General features: G+C 49.8%; 6 protein-coding genes across 6 annotated transcripts; 4 read left to right on the top strand and 2 right to left on the bottom strand.

Moving 5' to 3' along the window:
- The first annotated feature begins 676 nt into the window (after positions 1-676).
- BDV14DRAFT_66044 (1-phosphatidylinositol-4-phosphate 5-kinase) lies at positions 677-4,570 on the top strand. The gene is made up of 3 exons (XM_073777247.1): positions 677-2,539; positions 2,608-3,568; positions 3,622-4,570. The coding sequence occupies exons 1-3, from the start codon at positions 1,413-1,415 to the stop codon at positions 4,087-4,089; spliced, it is 2,556 nt and encodes an 851-aa protein (XP_073632932.1). The 5' UTR covers positions 677-1,412; the 3' UTR covers positions 4,090-4,570.
- A 982-nt stretch (positions 4,571-5,552) lies between these two features.
- Positions 5,553-9,676, bottom strand: BDV14DRAFT_186947 (proteasome regulatory particle lid subunit RPN3; the record flags this gene model as incomplete). Its single annotated transcript, XM_073770896.1, has 5 exons — positions 5,553-5,714; positions 5,805-7,018; positions 7,635-7,758; positions 7,821-9,118; positions 9,190-9,676. The coding sequence occupies 5 exons, from the start codon at positions 9,674-9,676 to the stop codon at positions 5,553-5,555; spliced, it is 3,285 nt and encodes a 1,094-aa protein (XP_073632931.1).
- Positions 9,677-10,247: 571 nt separating this feature from the next.
- BDV14DRAFT_66008 (uncharacterized protein) lies at positions 10,248-11,537 on the top strand. The gene is made up of 3 exons (XM_073777246.1): positions 10,248-10,410; positions 10,474-10,839; positions 10,892-11,537. The coding sequence occupies exons 1-3, from the start codon at positions 10,346-10,348 to the stop codon at positions 11,199-11,201; spliced, it is 741 nt and encodes a 246-aa protein (XP_073632930.1). The 5' UTR covers positions 10,248-10,345; the 3' UTR covers positions 11,202-11,537.
- Positions 11,538-11,663: 126 nt separating this feature from the next.
- BDV14DRAFT_65957 (putative transcription initiation factor TFIID subunit 12) lies at positions 11,664-14,198 on the top strand. The gene is made up of 2 exons (XM_073777245.1): positions 11,664-13,631; positions 13,712-14,198. The coding sequence occupies exons 1-2, from the start codon at positions 12,099-12,101 to the stop codon at positions 13,964-13,966; spliced, it is 1,788 nt and encodes a 595-aa protein (XP_073632929.1). The 5' UTR covers positions 11,664-12,098; the 3' UTR covers positions 13,967-14,198.
- Positions 14,199-14,631: 433 nt separating this feature from the next.
- BDV14DRAFT_186946 (glycoside hydrolase superfamily) lies at positions 14,632-16,361 on the bottom strand (the record flags this gene model as incomplete). The annotated part of the gene is made up of 9 exons (XM_073770895.1): positions 14,632-14,996; positions 15,041-15,196; positions 15,257-15,344; positions 15,452-15,583; positions 15,694-15,854; positions 15,906-15,950; positions 15,980-16,027; positions 16,149-16,243; positions 16,279-16,361. The coding sequence occupies 9 exons, from the start codon at positions 16,359-16,361 to the stop codon at positions 14,632-14,634; spliced, it is 1,173 nt and encodes a 390-aa protein (XP_073632928.1).
- A 192-nt stretch (positions 16,362-16,553) lies between these two features.
- BDV14DRAFT_163883 (uncharacterized protein) lies at positions 16,554-17,602 on the top strand. The gene is made up of 2 exons (XM_073767110.1): positions 16,554-17,513; positions 17,565-17,602. Exon 1 carries the CDS (start codon positions 16,761-16,763, stop codon positions 17,265-17,267), a length of 507 nt encoding a protein of 168 aa, XP_073632927.1. The 5' UTR covers positions 16,554-16,760; the 3' UTR covers positions 17,268-17,513; positions 17,565-17,602.
- The last annotated feature ends 271 nt before the right edge of the window (positions 17,603-17,873 follow it).

The raw sequence follows: 17,873 nt of genomic DNA, 5'->3' as shown, positions 1-17,873 counted from the left end.
GCAAAGAGCGCTTGCATGGGAATTAGTAACTCTTATGCATAGTAGCAGACTGGGTCGTACGTTATCTATAGACTAGGGTGAATGGGATACATGCTCCATACCTACGTAGCTGTACCTGCGCTGGGCTCGGGTGTGGGATAATTAGGGTTCTGGGCATAAAGTTATGCATACCAATGCTTATGCACAACGACGCGGGTTGTACCAGCTGTCTGGTTCAAACACAGCAAGGTCGATGTCAGACTCTGTTTTTGTTGGTAATATACCTCAAGAACCATTGCTTCTGAAGCGGAGGTTGGAAACAGATATCAGTCGTCATCGTCGTTTCAATGTACTTGTCGTTGAGGTAGGTACTCTATCGTCTCGGGCTCAGGTCGACATTTGTTTCTAAATATAAGCTTACTGAGGAAGAGAACCACGTACCACTAGTATATCATACATGGGCACATCCTCTCACAGGGCCCTGGTGAGACCCCTATTGTAGCATGGTATAATGTCGGACCACATAGAAGTGAACTCAGCAGGGGTAGAGATAGCGACAGCCCCGGGCCCGACTTTATGATGCTCATTATTGTGTTTAGCTTGGGCAACTGGAGGGTGGAGTACTGGGCCGTTTCCCCCTGCCTTGCTCATGACAGCCCGTCAATCAGGCAGTAGCAATAATAGTACAGCAAACAAACAACCATACTATTTCGTAGGTTAGAGTGAAACAGGAGAAGTCAGCATAGCAGACTTCGAGGCCCGAGGACGAAATATTACTCTTTCCAAGTACTTACTACCAAGTCCTTGGTAGTTGGGGACTTGACAGCGGGAATATTACGTTGTTACCATACCGGGACAGAGCCAGTGCGCTTTCACATCCTGACTTCCTCACTTCCTCCCGCTGAACTTGCTGTCCTTCCATCGTCATCAATTACTACTTACTACACCTCCTCCTATCCCTCTCCTGTCGCTTTCTTCTCTTCAACTCTCACCCTCCACCCAATCGCTTTGCGCCATTCTTGGATACTCAACTCGTCTTCCCTATCTTCTCGACTCTTTCTCCGCAGTCATCGCTCTTCCAGCCTGTCAGTGTCCTCATTCCCGCCTTTCGCAACCCCGTCTACACGAACACGCTGTTGGGAAGTACTCTGCTGTCGTCTCTCGCCTGAACCTTCTGCTTCGCCTCCTGGAACATGATAATTGGGTTTTAAGTAATCCTGCCACGCCGCGGCTGGCCGCTTTTGTGACTTTCAAGCCGTTCTCCAACTCTATCGCACTTCACTCCTTGGTCGCCTTGTCTCTCGTTCAACACCTCGAAAGTCTAGCAATACCCCTCGACAACCCTCTTCCACATCACTCTGCCTTCCAATCATCGCGCGCTACACTTCGTTTGCTCCCACGCCGTCCGCCCCCCCCGGCCTTCACTAGCAACCATGCCGTCATTCTCGAACGACTTTTCTCCCCAAACAGCCACCGCTACTACTGCACAACCCCGGACTTTCGGCTCATCTCAAGACAGACCACGTGACAAAAACTCGGTAGGGAATACTTTTGTCTGGACGAATTGGCCCAATGGCGACTCAAATCACCTTGACGCCCCGACCGAGCGGCATCTCGCGAACGGTAGCTCTTATTCTTTGACAGGACCCCGATCGAGCGCAAGCTCTTACAACCGAGACTTATTGCAGTCGAAAGATGGAACCTCACAGTCGTTTGGAAATGGATCCGTTCGTGAGTTTAGAGAAGGGAGGCCGTCATCGACCATGATGGACAGGGAGCTTCCGCGCAAGTCATCCGATACAGGTGTCGGCTCGATGACAGAGTCTATCGCTAGTCAACAAGTAAATGGGACGCTGATCAGTCACCGATCTCTCAATGGTAAACATTTGACCAACGGAGATCACTCGCGACCGTCTGTCGATGAGTTAGTCTGCTCGGACACAGCTGCTAACCCTTCAGCCACCCGACTGTCCACGTCCCTACCTGACAATACTGGTCACCTCACTCCAGATCTCGAGCGCCTTTCCCCGACCCATAAAGGTCCTTATCGGCATTCTTCTCCTCCAGTCGCTGCCGGAGTCAATCGGAGCAATACACAAGACTCGGCAAACTCCAGCCTCCGACAAAGACATACTTTGCAGGTTCCGAGAACGACTAGCGGCCGTCGAGGCAGCCGTGATCAGCCTGATGATGCTGCGTACAGCAGTGGGCGCTTATCCCCCACAGCAGGCATCCGCCGTTCATCTCTTGGACTGGCCCGCCGAACCACGAGAACGAATCAGTCGGAGATATTGTTGGACGACGCAAACCCAGACGAAGATGCGGCGCGATGGGCGGAAGCTATCAAGCAGAGGAGAGCTTCCAGAAAGAAACGCCGGGACGAAGAAGATGACGATAGGGTTGTTGTAGGGACAAAGGTCGATCGGAACCATGTCAACTGGGTCACGTCCTACAACATGCTCACGGGAATTCGGTTTACCGTATCGCGAATTAATGCGAAAATGGATCGAGAATTGACTCCTGCTGACTTCGACGCAAAACACAAGTTCTCCTTCGATATGTATGCTTTTGCCTCCTTATGATTATTTTGACACCGTTCATCTAGAACTAATGCCGGGACCCATTTAGCACTGGGAACGAGTTAACGCCGTCGGCGCAGTACGATTTCAAGTTCAAGGACTATGCTCCCTGGGTTTTTCGTCACCTAAGGTCACGATTTCGACTTGATCCTGCCGACTACTTAATGTCTCTTACCAGCAAATATATTCTCTCGGAACTGGGGTCTCCGGGGAAGAGTGGCAGCTTCTTCTACTTTTCGAGGGATTACAAATATATCATCAAGACAATTCATCATGCGGAACACAAGCTATTGCGGAAGATCCTTCCAGAATATTACAAGCATGTGGAGCAGAACCCAAATACGTTGATCTCGCAATTCTACGGTCTGCATCGGGTTAAGATGGCATATGGCCGCAAAATTCACTTCGTCGTCATGAACAATCTCTTCCCACCACACCGCGACATCCATTCCACGTTCGATCTGAAGGGATCCATGATCGGCCGCGAGGTGAGCGAGGAATACATAAAAGACCACCCAAGATCCACGATGAAGGATCGGAATTGGCTTCGAAGAAATCTCCAACTGGAATGTGGCCCAGGGAAACGGGAATTCTTCCTTGCTCAGCTCAAGCGTGACGTTGAGCTTCTCAAACGCCTTAAAATCATGGATTATTCGCTTCTTGTGGGTATACATGATTTGGAAAAAGGGAATGAAGAAAAACTTCGTGACAAAACCCTCCAGGTCTTCCAGCCCGGCGCTGATCGCGAAGAGGATATCAACCCGAACAAGCTAATGCGCACACCATCCAAACTTGAAAACGAACGCAAGGCGCGTGAGCTCCGAATGCTAATACAGAAGGAAAGGCCGGTCCCACTCGACAAGGCAACTGCGAAGATGCCGGATGAGATCCTCGATGAAAGGAAATTCCATGTTTTTTACTCTGACGATGGTGGATTTCGAGCCACACACGAGAATGGCCAGCCAGGTCAAGAGATTTACTACCTCGGTATCATTGACTGTCTGACACACGTGAGTCCTCCTTTGTCTGTGTCTATAAGGCGGCAAAGCTAACAATCGAGCAGTATGGTACGGTCAAGAGGATCGAACACTTCATCAAAGGCCTTACCAATGACCGGACTCAAATCTCGCCGATACCGCCGGAGGGCTATGGAGACCGCTTTGTCAACTTCATTAGAAGGATTACCATGTCCAAGGAAGAAGCAGATCGGCAACAAAAATCTCAAGCGGCCGAAGCAGCACACCTCGTTGATCAATCCCTTTCGTCACCGGAGAATGAGACGTCAGAAATGGCGTCAATGGCCACTACCGGCCAACAGCCGACGGAGGCCAATAACTTCGGGGCCAGCACATTGCCTATTGTTGATGAAGCTGGCGAGGCTAGTAGTGTTGGCGGACATAGTCAACGTAGTCCGCGGTGTCCTTCGCCTCACCTGGACAAGGAACTACCATTGCCACCAAACCAGGCGCGATCGCCCGCAAAACAGAATGGCACCATTCATGACGGGCAACACCCCCAAATCTCGATCTAATGACAAGGGCTCAGGGCCTGCAATCTTTCTCTGTTGACACAAGCACGCCGCCCTCTGGTTATAAACTTTGGCGGCTTTCATGATATCCCATCCGCAATGCTTTTATCACATCTGATTTCAGGGTCACAGGCTAGTCCTTACCCATCTACGGCAGCACGCACATTTGCAATTTACCACCACGTGGATAGCGAGTTTTTTTGATGTTACCATGATTGACGCAATTGTGGCCATCATAGTAAACTGTCATTTGGCTACAAGGGTGCCATGGATTACTCGTTGAGTTTATTCCATCAGCACGCATTCGGAATTGACCAGATCATATTCCATCCAGCCACAGCCCTCAATTCACCACTTTTCGCGCTCGAAATTATCAATTCTTGCCTGATTCAATCACTCTGAAGCGCTTTGGTCCTGTCTTTTTTCTTCTTGTTTTATCCTCATCTCTTGTTTTTGCAGCCCTTCAATCCCAGACATGCTGTTCACTGTCCGCGAGGGCCGTGGTCTCCGTTAGATAAGCTTGCCTTTCCTCCCCACAGTTTGCTCAGCAGAAGTCTCTGCTCTCTCTTGCTCTTAAAGAGTCCTGTGACTCGCTCTCACTGTGATCAACTCTATATTTCTTTTGTCGTCATATAACCGGGGAAGCCCAGTCCCTGGTTTCTCCATTCCAGTTCTTCCACAACACACTCTTTCCTATTAATCCTGACTTCACATATCAACTGCCTCTTATGTTGGCCTTATATTCTGGTTCTCCTGGTCTTTCTTTCAATTTCATTGTATACTCGAATTAACTCTCGTCTTCGGTAACAAGAGTGAGACTGCTTTGAGCGGTTTGGCATTGTCAGCTATGTTTTGTTGAATTTTCTTGGTCCCTTTTCATTTCCTTGTCAGTCACCAATTGTTTATAGAAAACTGATAGAAGAAGTGCGTCAGTAGAGGCTTGATACCAATATGCTTATGTTCGTTTACAGAGACTGAAACCATCGCTCATGTGTGAGATTTTCAACATAGATTCGTAAAATATTGAGAGCCCTGAAGAGCTCCAGACAAATTTTGCGAGAATTAAAAGGGTGCGACAGGGTGCCATCTGACATGTGCTCGGACCAAGAGACGCCATCGAAAGAAATCAAGAATCTAGCATTCGCTTGTCTATAAACTATTGTACAATACATCCAGCTGGGTCCCAGCCAAGATGAAACTGGTATGACAGATAGAGTAGAATAGGAACATATGCAGTGATCGAATAAGACAGGACAACAAGGAATACTGATACAAAGGTAGATGGTATGACGAGGCCCGAAGAGATCATCAAGCTTTCACGAAAAGCCGTGTCTTTGTGCATGACCAAGGTAGGGTTAGATCGATCAAGCTCGCATTCTGTGCTTAGCCGTCCCGTCGGCCTCGAATCCGAATCCGAGTTCGTCCTAAAAAAGTGGCCACCAGGATCCAAATTCAAACTTGCTTGATTACTTCCTCCGGTTCATGGTTTTCACGCACATCTCGATAAGGCCAGCCTTGGCATCGCTCTCCGGAAAAGCGCTGATAGCCGCAATGGCTTTGTCTGCATATTCTTGGGCCAGCACACGGGTTTGTTCAACACCGTTGCTTCGGTAGACGAGATCACGAGCCTAAAGAGCACCAGGGGTGATTAGTCATTTGCTCCCTTCTGTACCGATAAAAAAAAAATATTTGCTGGGATTGCGGGGACATGTCCGTACCCTTTGCACGTCTCCTTCCTGGTTGAACTTGCGACCGACCAAAGGACCAAGTTCAGGGTTCTGCTTCCAGGCAAACAAAAGAGGCGCAGTCGCGAGGCCGAGTTCAAGATCTGCACCAGCAGGCTTGCCTAGTTCAACGCCGCTAACGGTGTAGTCGAGCATGTCGTCTACAAGTTGGAAGGCTAGCCCTAGGTTGCGACCGTAGGAGTATGCGGCCTCGACAACTTCGGGCGAGCTGTGTCCCAGCAAGGCGGCGGCACGGCAGGATTTGCTGATCAGACTGGCTGTTTTAAGGTAAGTCTTTTGCAGGTAGTAGGAGATGGTGTCGTCTGTAAAAACGGGACTCTTCTCATCAGAGGCCGTATTTTTAAGCTGCATGAATTCACCTTCCACGAGATTAGCAATGACTGTAGCAAGAAGCTCAGTCACTTCAGGATCTCGTAGGCGTGCCAGGGCAACGGAGGCACGGCCGAGAAGAAAGTCACCAGCAAGGACAGCCATTTTGTTTCCGAATTCAATGTTTGCAGAGGGGGAAGAGCGACGAGTGATGGCATTATCAATGACATCGTCGTGAAGCAGTGAGGCAGTATGAATGAGTTCAGTGATCTCCGCTAGTCGCCTCTGAGAAGGAAGGATGTTTTCATCGCCGGCAAAGTCGTACTGACCACCGGCCTCCGAGGACGAGGAAGAGGTAAGTCGATCAAATTCCGGATTGGTATCGGAAAGGACAGAAGGCGACGTAATCGGATCATTGACTGTTGCACGCATGCTCGAATCTAATTCCGACACCGAGTGGTTCTGTCGCGGAGTGGTGAGAGCCGTTGCTTGAGACATTAACAGCACCAACAGTGGGCGCATATGCTTGCCCTCGCTTCGTGTATAATACTTGGCCACCTTGTCAAGTGTAGGGTGTCCCGACCCAAGTAGTTGGCGGATGTTCTTGGAAAGAAACTTGAGTTCTTTGCCTACAATCCTCAGCGGGTCGACAGAGATTCCAGGAGGAGCTTTCGGCAAGCCCTTGAAGAGCGTCTGGGCTGCAGAGACGGCTGCGCCAAAAGGGGAAGCATCTTTTCGCCGAGAGGGATGGTATTTGCGTGCCTGGTACTGAATTTGATCGAGGAGAAGGTCATTGCGTAGGCATTGCCAACATATTGGTGTTGTCTGAAGTGTGATGGGAGCTGTGAGTCCCAGCTTGCGAGCTGGAACTGCGCGAGCTTTCATGCTCAGTGTCGGCTGTGCAAGCGAGAAAAATTGGTTGAAGGCGCATATGCAGGCAGATCGGCGAGGTTCAAGCGGAGGAGGAGCAGGAGGCGTCAACTGGTCGGGAGAAGTGGCAGCAGCTGGGAGACTTGAGGTCGAGTCCGCAGGTCTTGGAAGTTTTCCTCCGGCGGCGACGGAGCGCTAATCGGGCCGGAACGGAGCCTCACCAAGTACTACCAGGCTACGAGCTTACCACTGCTGTCTACTCCTTTCAATGTTCATAGTCATAGGGATTTGCTTCACTCCACAATTAAAACTTCGTTTTCCGAATACCACTGTCAGATACAAACGTTTGTATGCATGCTTCCAGAGAGCGAATTGCACAAGCGTGGGCTAGACGACAGGACCAATGCAGCTGTCCTCTAGAACAAAAGAAACAATTTAACATCCGATTAGACATAGCAAACTTGCAATGGTACTGATCCATCTGCCCATGTACAACGACGGGGAGATTGCAATACGAACACAAAGCTGAAAATCTCCCGCAGAATCTCCAAATCAGACGCGAGGACGAAAAGAACCTAGTGATGCTTGTCACACGCCACGGCGTTTAGATGGCATCAAAATCACCGCCTGCATCCTCGTCGTCAATATCACCTTCCTGAATTTCCTTGGCTAGCTCTCTCTCACGCTCTCTCGCCTCCTGCGCACTTTTTAGCTCGAGACGATGCTGATTCATGGGAAACCTCATGGCCTGTATAAGTAAAGTGAGCTTAGTTAACCGATCGTGAAGCAAAGTACTCAAGAGGTATTTACCTTGACGCTCTCATCATGCAATCCCAGACATGCTCGGATACGCTCATGGAACACTTCGCCGGGTTCCCGGGTAGCGTAGATATCCCCGACCTCCTTACTCTTCATGAAACCCCGCTCATGATCCAAAGTCGCTTCAATGACACCATCTCGGATAGCTTTGGCAACAATGTACTCGGCTGACTCCTCGCTGTCCAGGCCCAGGCGGAGGCAAATGTCTCTGAGAGAAATGCGAGAGTAGGAAAGGGACATCATGCGAATACCAGTCTTGATCACGTTCTGTCGGAGGCGTAGGATGAGAGTGTATGTGCCATCCTTTCGGAAGGTCGAGCTGTGTGTATTTACAATGTTCACAAATCCGTCTAGATCACCAACACTGACGGCCTGAACGAGAAGGAAGTAAGGATGCAGTGCCCGTTCGAGAGCTGCCTGTCGGAATATGGCACGGTCAGGAATATCACCCATGAGTAGCTCAACGACTACAAGCAGCTTATGGGAAGCTTGATAAAATCCACGCGCACTGTGACTCGAAGGCGACTTCCGTGTTGCGCCAATCAAGTGTCCATGAGCCTCTGTGTACTGTAACTGGATAGCCCGGATGCGGCCCAAGTAGAACAGATAGCGAGCGATCTGATTGTTCGAGGCAGAAGGAGGGAAGTGATTGTGCGAAATCAGCAGGTCAGCTTGCGAAATATGTGAGGTCGACAGATAATTGCGGAGAAGAAGTGTCATAACTGTAGCCTGAGTGTCCGCATCCTTGCGAAGGACTGCCGTCCGGAGAGCTGCAAGGAGGGGCTGCCGAATTGAAGTGACTGTTGCAGCGGGGGACGGAGGAAGGGGAGCAATCTGTTCGAAGAAAAGGGAATAGTAGAAATACACACGGGCGGCAAGAGAATCGAGTGTACGGCGGTTAAGGGTGCGAAGTCGTTCAATCAAACTAGTTGAGAACTTGGCCCCCTTCTGGATTTCCTTTTGATCATAAAGGTGTACCTGGACCAAGATGGACAGATAGACGTCAATCTCAGGCAATACCTCTTTAGATGCCAGCTTCGACTTATCAGCGTCGACCTCCATCTTCGAGCTAGTTCCGGCGTTGTCGAAGGCACCAGCTTGGTCAATCGCACTCAATAGGAAAGAAGCAGTGGAACTTGATTTCGGGTAAGCATCGACGATGACATTTGCAAGCACGTCCGAAGTAATATGTTTTCGCATTGAAGAGATTGACCTCAGGACACGGAGTGTAAATCTGGGGTCGAAATGGGCGACGGCGCGTTCGAGGAGGGTAAAGTTGGTTTGGATATCTGAGTTACGCCCAAAAATAGCCTTGTTAGCATGAGTCGCTACAGGAAATCCTAACGCAGTGACAACAAACCTTGGATAGCCTTTGTCCTAGGATCAACACCAGGGCTTAGCTCCTCGCCATCGGCACCCTCCATGGTCACATCGCCTTCCTGGTCCTGACCTTTTTCGCCGGACATCGAGGAGCCCTTGGGAGGAGGCACTACAACAGTCATTTTCTGGTCACCTTTCCGGTCCTTGCTGGCGTTGGATGAGGATGTAGGCCCACCTGCCGTATCCTCTTCCATCTCGACATCTCCAGGCCCATTCACGTCCTTCTTCGTCGAATCAGCGCCATTAGTGTGCGGCTGGTCTCGCTGATCTCCCATATTGGAGTCTGAAGCGTTGTTCGAAGAGGCAGCCTTTGTGGGCTTGGTCTTGTTGCCAGCGGCGCGGGCTGGCGCCGGCTTGTCCTTATTGGAGCTCGAGCTCTGGGAACCAGAACGGGTCTTCTCACCGTTGGCAGACGAGGAGGTATCTGACTTGTTGTTCGACCTCAGGGAACGCCTCTCAGCTGGCATCTTCTATGGTCTGTGTGCAGCTTCGAGCTCGGGTGAACAGAACGGGGACCGCGGTACCGGAAACAGAAGGGATGAAGGGAGGTAACAGTTCAAGACAATCAGACAAAAGGGCTTTAGGGACAGAAGAAACAGCAAAAATAGCGGAGAGAGGAGAGAAGTGACAGGAGGATGAAGAATCAGCGCTGACAGAGTGTGAAGAGACGGGTTGATGAGGTGGTGATGTGATGTCAAGGCAGTGGTCTCTGGACAGCAAGAGAACCAGCGCAGGAGCTTAGTCAGTATCAGCGGCTGGGACAAAGCTTACGGACTACTACGGACTACGCTCATTCGGCCGCCGCAACTGTTAGTGCTGGAGCAGTGCGACTATCCTGCTTGCCTGTGTTTTGAATAGATGCTTGAGTTTGGTATGAAAGAGCCAAATTACAGTTCGACATCCTTCATCTTCATTTACCCTCTCCCTCCGACGCATGTGTTGTGACGCGAAACTGATGCCTGAGGCAGAAACAGAAGCTCGATCACCGTAGTTACTTAGACTACTGCTCCTTGGCAAAACACGCGACATGACCATGAGGAACCAGGAAAGCATTGAACGCACCAGTTTCATTCCAGGATCCACGCAGCACATATAGAGCGAATACAGCAGAATCCTGCCACGCAAGATAAGCAAAGATGTCGCTCTTGGAAAATCATCTGGAGCAAATAATGCTGTCATCGAATGCCATTGCAGACCTTCAGTAAGCGTCAGCCCCGCGAACACAGCTCACCGCAGCAATAATGCTGACAGTCTCATTACCTAGCTTCCCTCCCCCACGCATCTTCACAAACGCCCTTCTCGGTAACCATGATATCACTGCTTTGATTCGCGACACAGAATCTCACGAGAGAGCATTGTTTCAGAATGAGCCGTCCGCGAAAACGAGTGGCACTCAGAAAAGAACCACCATGCGAACGACTCAATTTCAGCCGGAGGGAGAAACGGAGTCCATGGCAAGCCGCATCTACTCGGCGCGAAACAACAGAAATCAGTCGGCCGTTGCTCGCGTTCTCGGATCGGACATGATGGAAGAAATCAAACGTTCTGCAAGAACTTCCAGCAGCGGCCCACGCGGCGAAGTCAATGTCGATGTCTTGCTTAGAGGCGCCGAGATACTTTGCAATGTATAGTGAGTCAATTTTCACCTTTTGTCAACACTTTGCTTCTGACAATCGAGGAAGTCCTGTTGCAGGCGCCCAAGACAAAATCGCCAGTCTCCGTTACCGCCATCAACTGATTTCAGAATCGATTACTGAATTGGAAGACCGAGTAGCTAGAAATGCTGCTGAGTTGGAAGTTATGAGTCGTTCATATAATGATCAGTACGATGACCTGGATAGCGCAAGTTTCACGAGTCCTGAGACGACGGATATTAGCGATGCCGACCTCGTGCGAGAGTCCGAAGAGATACGAGAACTGGAAATAAGAAAGCGGAGCTTGGAAGATCGTGTTAACGGCATGGAGCGCGATCTGGGTGGTCTCATGGGATGAATTGCTGAACAGCTCAAGCCCAGTCATTGCCCACTGCCCACCCTTAAAGACAGCCACTCACAAGCCACGTGCGCTGCGTCTAGACTGCTCATCAACCAGCCCAACATTGAAGAAATCATTAATTTCACCAGCACAAGGGTTGTCCACGACGCAAAGACCCTGAGGAGGCCTAGGTAAATGGACGACCACCCGAACGACGCGTCTAGCGATAACGAGCGACGACCATTGATAGCGGACCTGCCCGTCATTGTATGCAATGAACTTGTCCTTGCAACGGGTGCCCCAATCGCACCGGCGCTATGATCAGCTCAGTAACTTCATGGGAGCATTTCCCATTGCTAGGTTCGTTCATGAGGAGGCAGAAGAAAGCCCGGTATTAATTTTTGTGAATATTAGCTAGAATGCTCTGGAGCATTATCGTGTAGATTATAGGGAATATTTTCCAGTGTCTGCTCAGAGCACTGGAACATGATGTTGAAGAGAAATAAACTTACTGATCACATGTTTATCCGAGACAGAGGGATTTCCAAGTACCTAGTAAGTACAGAGTAGCGGGCGCCCTGCGCCGGTGCTAGACCGCGGAACACAAGACCAGCAAGCGCCAAGTCTGAGGCTCTCGCCCACCAACCTCCGTGGCCGTCATCTCTCCACCACTCATCCCCCAAAAGTATCTCAATCACTCGCGATTTTCTATCGCTAGGTGAGCTGCATTTTGATGCTGAACAGCTTGCTGATACTTATGGACTAACTGTCTCTCTCATAGGACAACCGAACACTGCCAGGAGGCTCGCGACTCCTCCCTTGACCTTCCCTTGCCGGTCTCAACTTACATTGAACCTTTTACTTCATTTCATTTCATCATTCACTCATCGGATCATATCGCGAAACCTTGCTACAATGGAGGCCTCTCAGGGCCCTGGGCCTCAGCAGATAGTGCCTCAGCACTCGAATCTCATTCGGACAGATCAGGTCCAAAAGCTCCCTCATCTCAACGATCAACAGAAAGTTCAACACACCCAGCTGGTTCGTAACTTCTGGGAAATTCTTAACAGCCGCGATCCACAGTCCACCGAATATCAGCAAGCGCACACACGATTATCGCAACTTTCGCAGTCTCTCATGAAAGGCATGCGGATGTTTCAGCAGAACAGACAGATTCAACATCAGCAAATGCAAGCTGCTTCTGCTGCTGCTCAGGGACAGCCCGTTCAACGATCGCAATCCGTCAATCCCCAGAATTTTGCCCAGCTCCTCCCGCAGATCCAGCAGAAGGTCAACTCGTTACAACTCTTCCTCCCCCCAAACATCTCAAGCGAACAAGCAGGGACGTGGCTCCCAGAAGCCAAACTTCGGTACGGGATCGCTCTTCAGAAACAGGAAATCGGTCGAGTACGCTTGAGTGAGCTGCGCCAGCAGATCAGCCAGCGCCAAGCTGCAGGGAACTTGACGCAAGAAGAAATGAATGAATTCAAAAATCGGCAACTGACAGCCGATAAGCTTTTCCGCGAAGGCAGTGAGTTCTTGGCAAAATTCAAGGAACAACAAGATGTGTTCAAAGCCCAGCAGCAGAGAGCAGGGACACAGCACTCAGGCCAAACAATTCCACAGCAAGGAGGTGCTAGACCGGCAACCGCAGCGACTCCGGCTTCAGGAGGCCCAACAACAGCTCCGACAGCGGTTCATTCGGGGCAAGCGAATGCACCAGCAGCTCACACAATAAACTCTGCTGTGAGTGCAGCACGAAACCAGGCAGCGCAGGCAGCAATGTCTCCAACTCCCTCGCAGCCGGGTCAGGCAGCAACTGGACAGAATTCTGCACCATCTGCTGTTACAACTGGAGCACCACAACAGCAGCCTTCACAAGCGCAACCACAAGCTCAACAGAGTGGCTCAAACTTCAATCAAGTTCCGAATCAAGCGTCCACATCCGATGGCGCTACGCCGACCCCTTCTACCGTGCAGGCTGCAAACGTACAGGGTCCCCCCCGACCTTTGTCTCAGCAAGCTGCTATGGCACAAGCTGCACAAAACTATTCCAATTCTCCTACTGTGAACGGCAGCAATAATGCAAATACTGCCCAACCACAAAACTTGAGTCAAGGCGCTGCCAATAGCCACGCCCATCCTCAAGGTTATATCCAAAATCGATCAACTGAAAACTCGGCGCGAAATGTGAATATGGTAATTCCTAAAAACCTCAATGTTCCCCCTCCCAAGCCGGTTCCTATGGCCGCAGACCGCCCGACGTTGTCAAGCGGGCCGAGTCATGGCGCCATGGGTATGATGGGTCAGCCCGCAATCCAGAAGCACCCGGGATATGTTCTTGAAGGTGAAGGCCAGAGAGTTCTTAGCAAGAAGATGCTCGATGTCTTGGTTCGCCAAGTGACTGGCGGAGGCGAAGGTGAAGGACTCACCCCTGATGCCGAAGAGGTAAGTTAGGAGTTTTTGCATTTGCCACATAAACTCGCCTCTTGGTTGTCGCAGTGTACTAAAATCGCTTGTAACTATAGTTCATGCTCCAGATGGCGGACGACTTTGTTGACGATGTAATTACTGCTGCCTGCCGCCTTGCCAAGCTGCGTCATTCGTCGAGCCTCGAAATCCGAGACATACAGCTCGTCTTAGAAAGGAACTACAACATGCGCATTTCAGGCTTCTCTACTGACGATCTTCGTACCGTCAAAAAGCCACAACCCACTCAAGGTTGGACGCAGAAGATGTCGGCCATTCAAGCTGCGAAAGTGACTCAGGGTAAAGCCGAATAACTCGCGTGCTCCCTACAATCTTTTGGCTCTTGGTCAGAATCTCTTTGCTTTTAACCACTTAGATGAATTCGGTTGTACCGAGCAGTTCAGCGTGTTTATAGGTCAAATTTCCGCATCTTTGTTTCTTGGCGTCTTTCGGCGCTGGTGTGTTCGTGCTTGGTCTCGGTTTCCAGGAATTAGCCCGGATTTGATTGAAAAACGGTATACCCACATTGGTATGGTCGAATCGGATGCAAGTTTCAGTTTGAACATAGGAATATCTTCCATGAGAGTATGGACTTTCTACCTCTTGTAGATATTACTGCTTCTCGATGGACTACCCTAGCACAATTAAATTCCACTTTTACTGAACCGTCTTGAAGACGCCTGTGTTCCGGGAAACGCTATGAGACGGGCCTTCCAAAACCAAACCACATGATGGCGCAACCATTCGGAAACGCGTTGCAAGACGCTGATAATAGGCATGGTTTCATCTCTACTCTGTACAATACTTATGTTTTATTATTCTTGCGATGGGATGATAGGAGGTTGTCTCGATATCACGTTGTCTACAGCAACTCAATTTCCTACTCGTGTAGAATCCAAAATCACGCTTGTGCTAGACCATGCTAAGACCATTCACGGGTATTTTGTCAGCCGGCTGTTCGAAGCCATCTTCCTCTATACTACGGGAATGCCGTTTCGTTGATACTCGTTCCCAGATCTACAATGAAACCAGGGAAACCATCACTGACAAACTCTTGCTTTCTGCCCATTGCTTCTCCTAAGGAAGCAATGAGGGCGCCATCGTCCAGATCAACAGCCCAGACCATTGTACCCCCCAAACAACGACGATTTGCAAAATCCAGTTTGGACTTCAAGGCCGCTGTATCGTCGAAAGCAACCCATTGGTCCTTGTCAAAGACAACAACTTGAACAGCGGCTTGCTCATCTAGAAATTTTTGACCTTTTCCCTCTCGGAGAATACGCGAAACCTCAGTAGCTGACAAAACTCCGGTCGTATTCGTGCATGGGCCGGGTCGACCGCCATCTTTCCACCTACAGCCCGCTGTGACGCAATCCGAGAATCCAGACTGAAACTGCGCCCATAAAAGCCTAGTCCGAGATTAATACGTGCGGGGTTGATATTATTGCGCCAAAGAAGCTCGGGGGCGAGATTAATTCCCGTGAGGTTTGTGTGCGCGAAGGCATATTGACCAAGGGATTCGATAGGCCCGTCCCAAACGCCATCTTATGTTTGAATAGATTAGCATGCATGGATGCATAGAGATGAGAGGAGGCGTGATTCACGTATGTCGTAGGTCATGATGTTCAGGAAGTCAACGTGGGGTTCGAGGTGAACTATATCAAATTCACGGAGGTACCAATACGACGCGGGCTTCAATAATTAGATATCTGTCAGCCGGTACAGGAAAGCGAGTCAGATAAGATTAGTGTACATACAAAAGTGATTCACAGCCCAAATGGTCTCATCATCTGATTCACACGTTTCCTCAGTCGCATTATTAGGTTAACGAAGTTCTTGTAATCCTCGGGCTTCTCGCCCCGATCATCGGCAACAGGATATTCCCAATCTAGGTCAACTCCGTCGAATCCGTTGTTTTCTATAAAGCTGACCTACGACTCGAAGAAGACATCCTGCCTCGCCTCGGACGCAGCAATATCAGAGAAAGTAGTGCGAGTTGAGCCAGGATCGTTCATTGCCACCCCCCTATGGCAATCCATACGCTGAGAGATGGCTGTCGTTCCTTCAGGGTAGTGACGGCATGATATCTCAAGCCGGTCTTCAGATCCATGGGTGCAATACGAAAGGTAGTTGGGTCGATAAGCGCAAAGGCGAAATTGATGAGGGTGTAAATTCCAAGCGGAATATCTACTGGGGCCATCTCTGTCGATAAGCGTTAGATTCGGTACTTCCGTTATCAGCTCAATGGCAAACTATCGCAGAGTCTTTGGTCCAAATTCCATCCCTCATAGTAACCAACTGTAGCTGATGAGCGCTAGCTCCATCACACTGAGGTGAGATAACAACTTTGTTACCACAAAAGTCACTCGTAGTACCTATCAGGTGATATGGATCCCACGGTCAGCCTTCCTCCTTGACAGAACGACTTGACTAAAAAAAAACCAACCGGCTAGATGAAGAAAATGGTCGATGGATAAAAGTAACCGGAATACGCACCACAGAGCCCAAATTTACTGCAACAAACATTCAGCGGACAAGTTGACGCATTCGACCACTCCTTACCCCAGGTGAAGAGTTGAGGATATTCCGGCCTCCATTCACAATCAGTGAAGGTCTGGGTTTCAACCTACATTCGCCTCGATTTTGTAATTGTGTTGTTGTTTTCACTTTTCCTGTTACTTTGCCGAGACGATCTTGTGACAAGGACATAGCTTCGGGTTGATCTTTTATTTCTCTCGAGAATCTGCCGCTGTAAGTCTCCTGAGGAATAAATATCAGAACAGAACACTCACCAGAGATTCCAGAACCCAACCAGTACCACAAAACACTCCCTCCACAATGCGACTACAAGCCCACCTCCAGCTCAACACCATGACCTCCTTCCTCACCCTCCTCACCACCCTCCTCTTCTCCCTCCCGAGCGTCCAAGCCGGCAGCCGCACCTGGCAACCCCCTCTAGCTCACCAAAGCCCAAGCGCAAACTCCCCCCGCTGGTTACACTTCAGCCACCAACGCACCGGCACAGGTATCTGGCCAAACAAAAACATCCTGGTATGCTTCAACGACAACGAAGTAGACAGAATCCTAGCCCCCTACATCCACGACGCAATGCAACTCTGGTACGCCGCCGGCCTGCCAGCAAACTACAACATCACGCGCGGCCAATCCTTCGACTGCATGAATTCCCGCGCCGAGATAATGAAAGTCTACCTGCAGCCAAACAACTTCGCCACGTCCACAGGCAAAGAAGTCCCACGCGGTCAGTGCGAGGGGCCAACAATGATCCTCAGCGTGCGAGGCGACTACCTCGGCGAAGCAACGGCCAACATCACGCACGAGATCGGCCACGCATGGGACCTCTACCACGAGCAACAGAACCCCGTTTTCTGGGCGGCAAATAACCTCGATAACATGTTCCACTTCTCATGCCAGTATCTTGGTGACTTTGACGAGAAGAGCGCGAACCTCGCGCCGTCCGATATGTGGGGGCACAATGGGATGTGCCGCAACCTGCACTCTGCTATAGCCGTGCAGTTTTCTGCGTCGAATTATTTGCCCATGTCGGATGCGGTACAGAAATTCGGGTGTCACGTTAATGAGTATGATGTGGGATGATGTGGACTGGGCTTCTATCGTGATGGCGCCGAGTTGGCTTGGTGGGAATGGGATTGGGGCGAATTTGGTGCCGAGTGCGCTGGATGTTGAGGGGATAAGGGATCTTTATGAGGATTCTCTCTTCTTTCCGGAGGAGATCCTTTATGATGATCCGCGGTCTGATCAATATGCGATGTTTCAGAATTATGCGCCGGGGTGTGAGTATTTAGGTCTTGCCTGCGGGTACTTGGGCTATGGTCTGATTAACTACCTGGCTGTTAGCTGAGATGTCCTGTTTTATGTGCATGAAAAACAGACCTAAATGCTGCAGAGAGTGCATTGGAAGAAATACGCCGAGCGGCGATGGAATAATAACTGCGTTTGATTGATGAACTTGAACTGAAGTACAGAGTCACAGCTAAACCTGAATATGATCTAGAACGAGTAAAAGCAATACACCATTTCATGCATCGGACACCTTGAATTCCATACTGACATCAGACCGAGAAAGATCCCATAACGTAGAACGTGAAAAAAAAAAAAAAAAAAAAAAAAAAAAAAAAAAAAAAAAAAAAAAAAAAAAAAAAAAAAAAAAAAAAAAAAAAAAAAAAAAAAAAAAAAACAGAA

Source organism: Aspergillus stella-maris, assembly GCF_047715825.1.
Source record: "Aspergillus stella-maris strain CBS 113639 unplaced genomic scaffold BDV14scaffold_3, whole genome shotgun sequence".
Lineage (NCBI taxonomy): Eukaryota > Fungi > Ascomycota > Eurotiomycetes > Eurotiales > Aspergillaceae > Aspergillus > Aspergillus stella-maris.
The sequence above is the reverse complement of the archived record's forward strand: the minus strand, read 5'-3'. Positions and strand labels throughout refer to the sequence as shown.

What these genes read in the sequence shown, in the direction of transcription:
- BDV14DRAFT_65957 (XM_073777245.1), top strand. Translation starts at nt 12,099, where the DNA reads ATGGAGGCCTCTCAGGGCCCTGGGCCTCAGCAGATAGTGCCTCAGCAC. An exon ending in TCACCCCTGATGCCGAAGAG is followed by an intron (nt 13,632 to 13,711) that starts GTAAGTTAGGAG and finishes TTGTAACTATAG; the next exon opens with TTCATGCTCCAGATGGCGGA.
- BDV14DRAFT_163883 (XM_073767110.1), top strand. Translation starts at nt 16,761, where the DNA reads ATGCAACTCTGGTACGCCGCCGGCCTGCCAGCAAACTACAACATCACG.
- BDV14DRAFT_66044 (XM_073777247.1), top strand. Translation starts at nt 1,413, where the DNA reads ATGCCGTCATTCTCGAACGACTTTTCTCCCCAAACAGCCACCGCTACT. An exon ending in CACAAGTTCTCCTTCGATAT is followed by an intron (nt 2,540 to 2,607) that starts GTATGCTTTTGC and finishes GGACCCATTTAG; the next exon opens with CACTGGGAACGAGTTAACGC. An exon ending in TCATTGACTGTCTGACACAC is followed by an intron (nt 3,569 to 3,621) that starts GTGAGTCCTCCT and finishes ACAATCGAGCAG; the next exon opens with TATGGTACGGTCAAGAGGAT.
- BDV14DRAFT_66008 (XM_073777246.1), top strand. Translation starts at nt 10,346, where the DNA reads ATGTCGCTCTTGGAAAATCATCTGGAGCAAATAATGCTGTCATCGAAT. An exon ending in AATGCCATTGCAGACCTTCA is followed by an intron (nt 10,411 to 10,473) that starts GTAAGCGTCAGC and finishes CTCATTACCTAG; the next exon opens with CTTCCCTCCCCCACGCATCT. An exon ending in GAGATACTTTGCAATGTATA is followed by an intron (nt 10,840 to 10,891) that starts GTGAGTCAATTT and finishes CAATCGAGGAAG; the next exon opens with TCCTGTTGCAGGCGCCCAAG.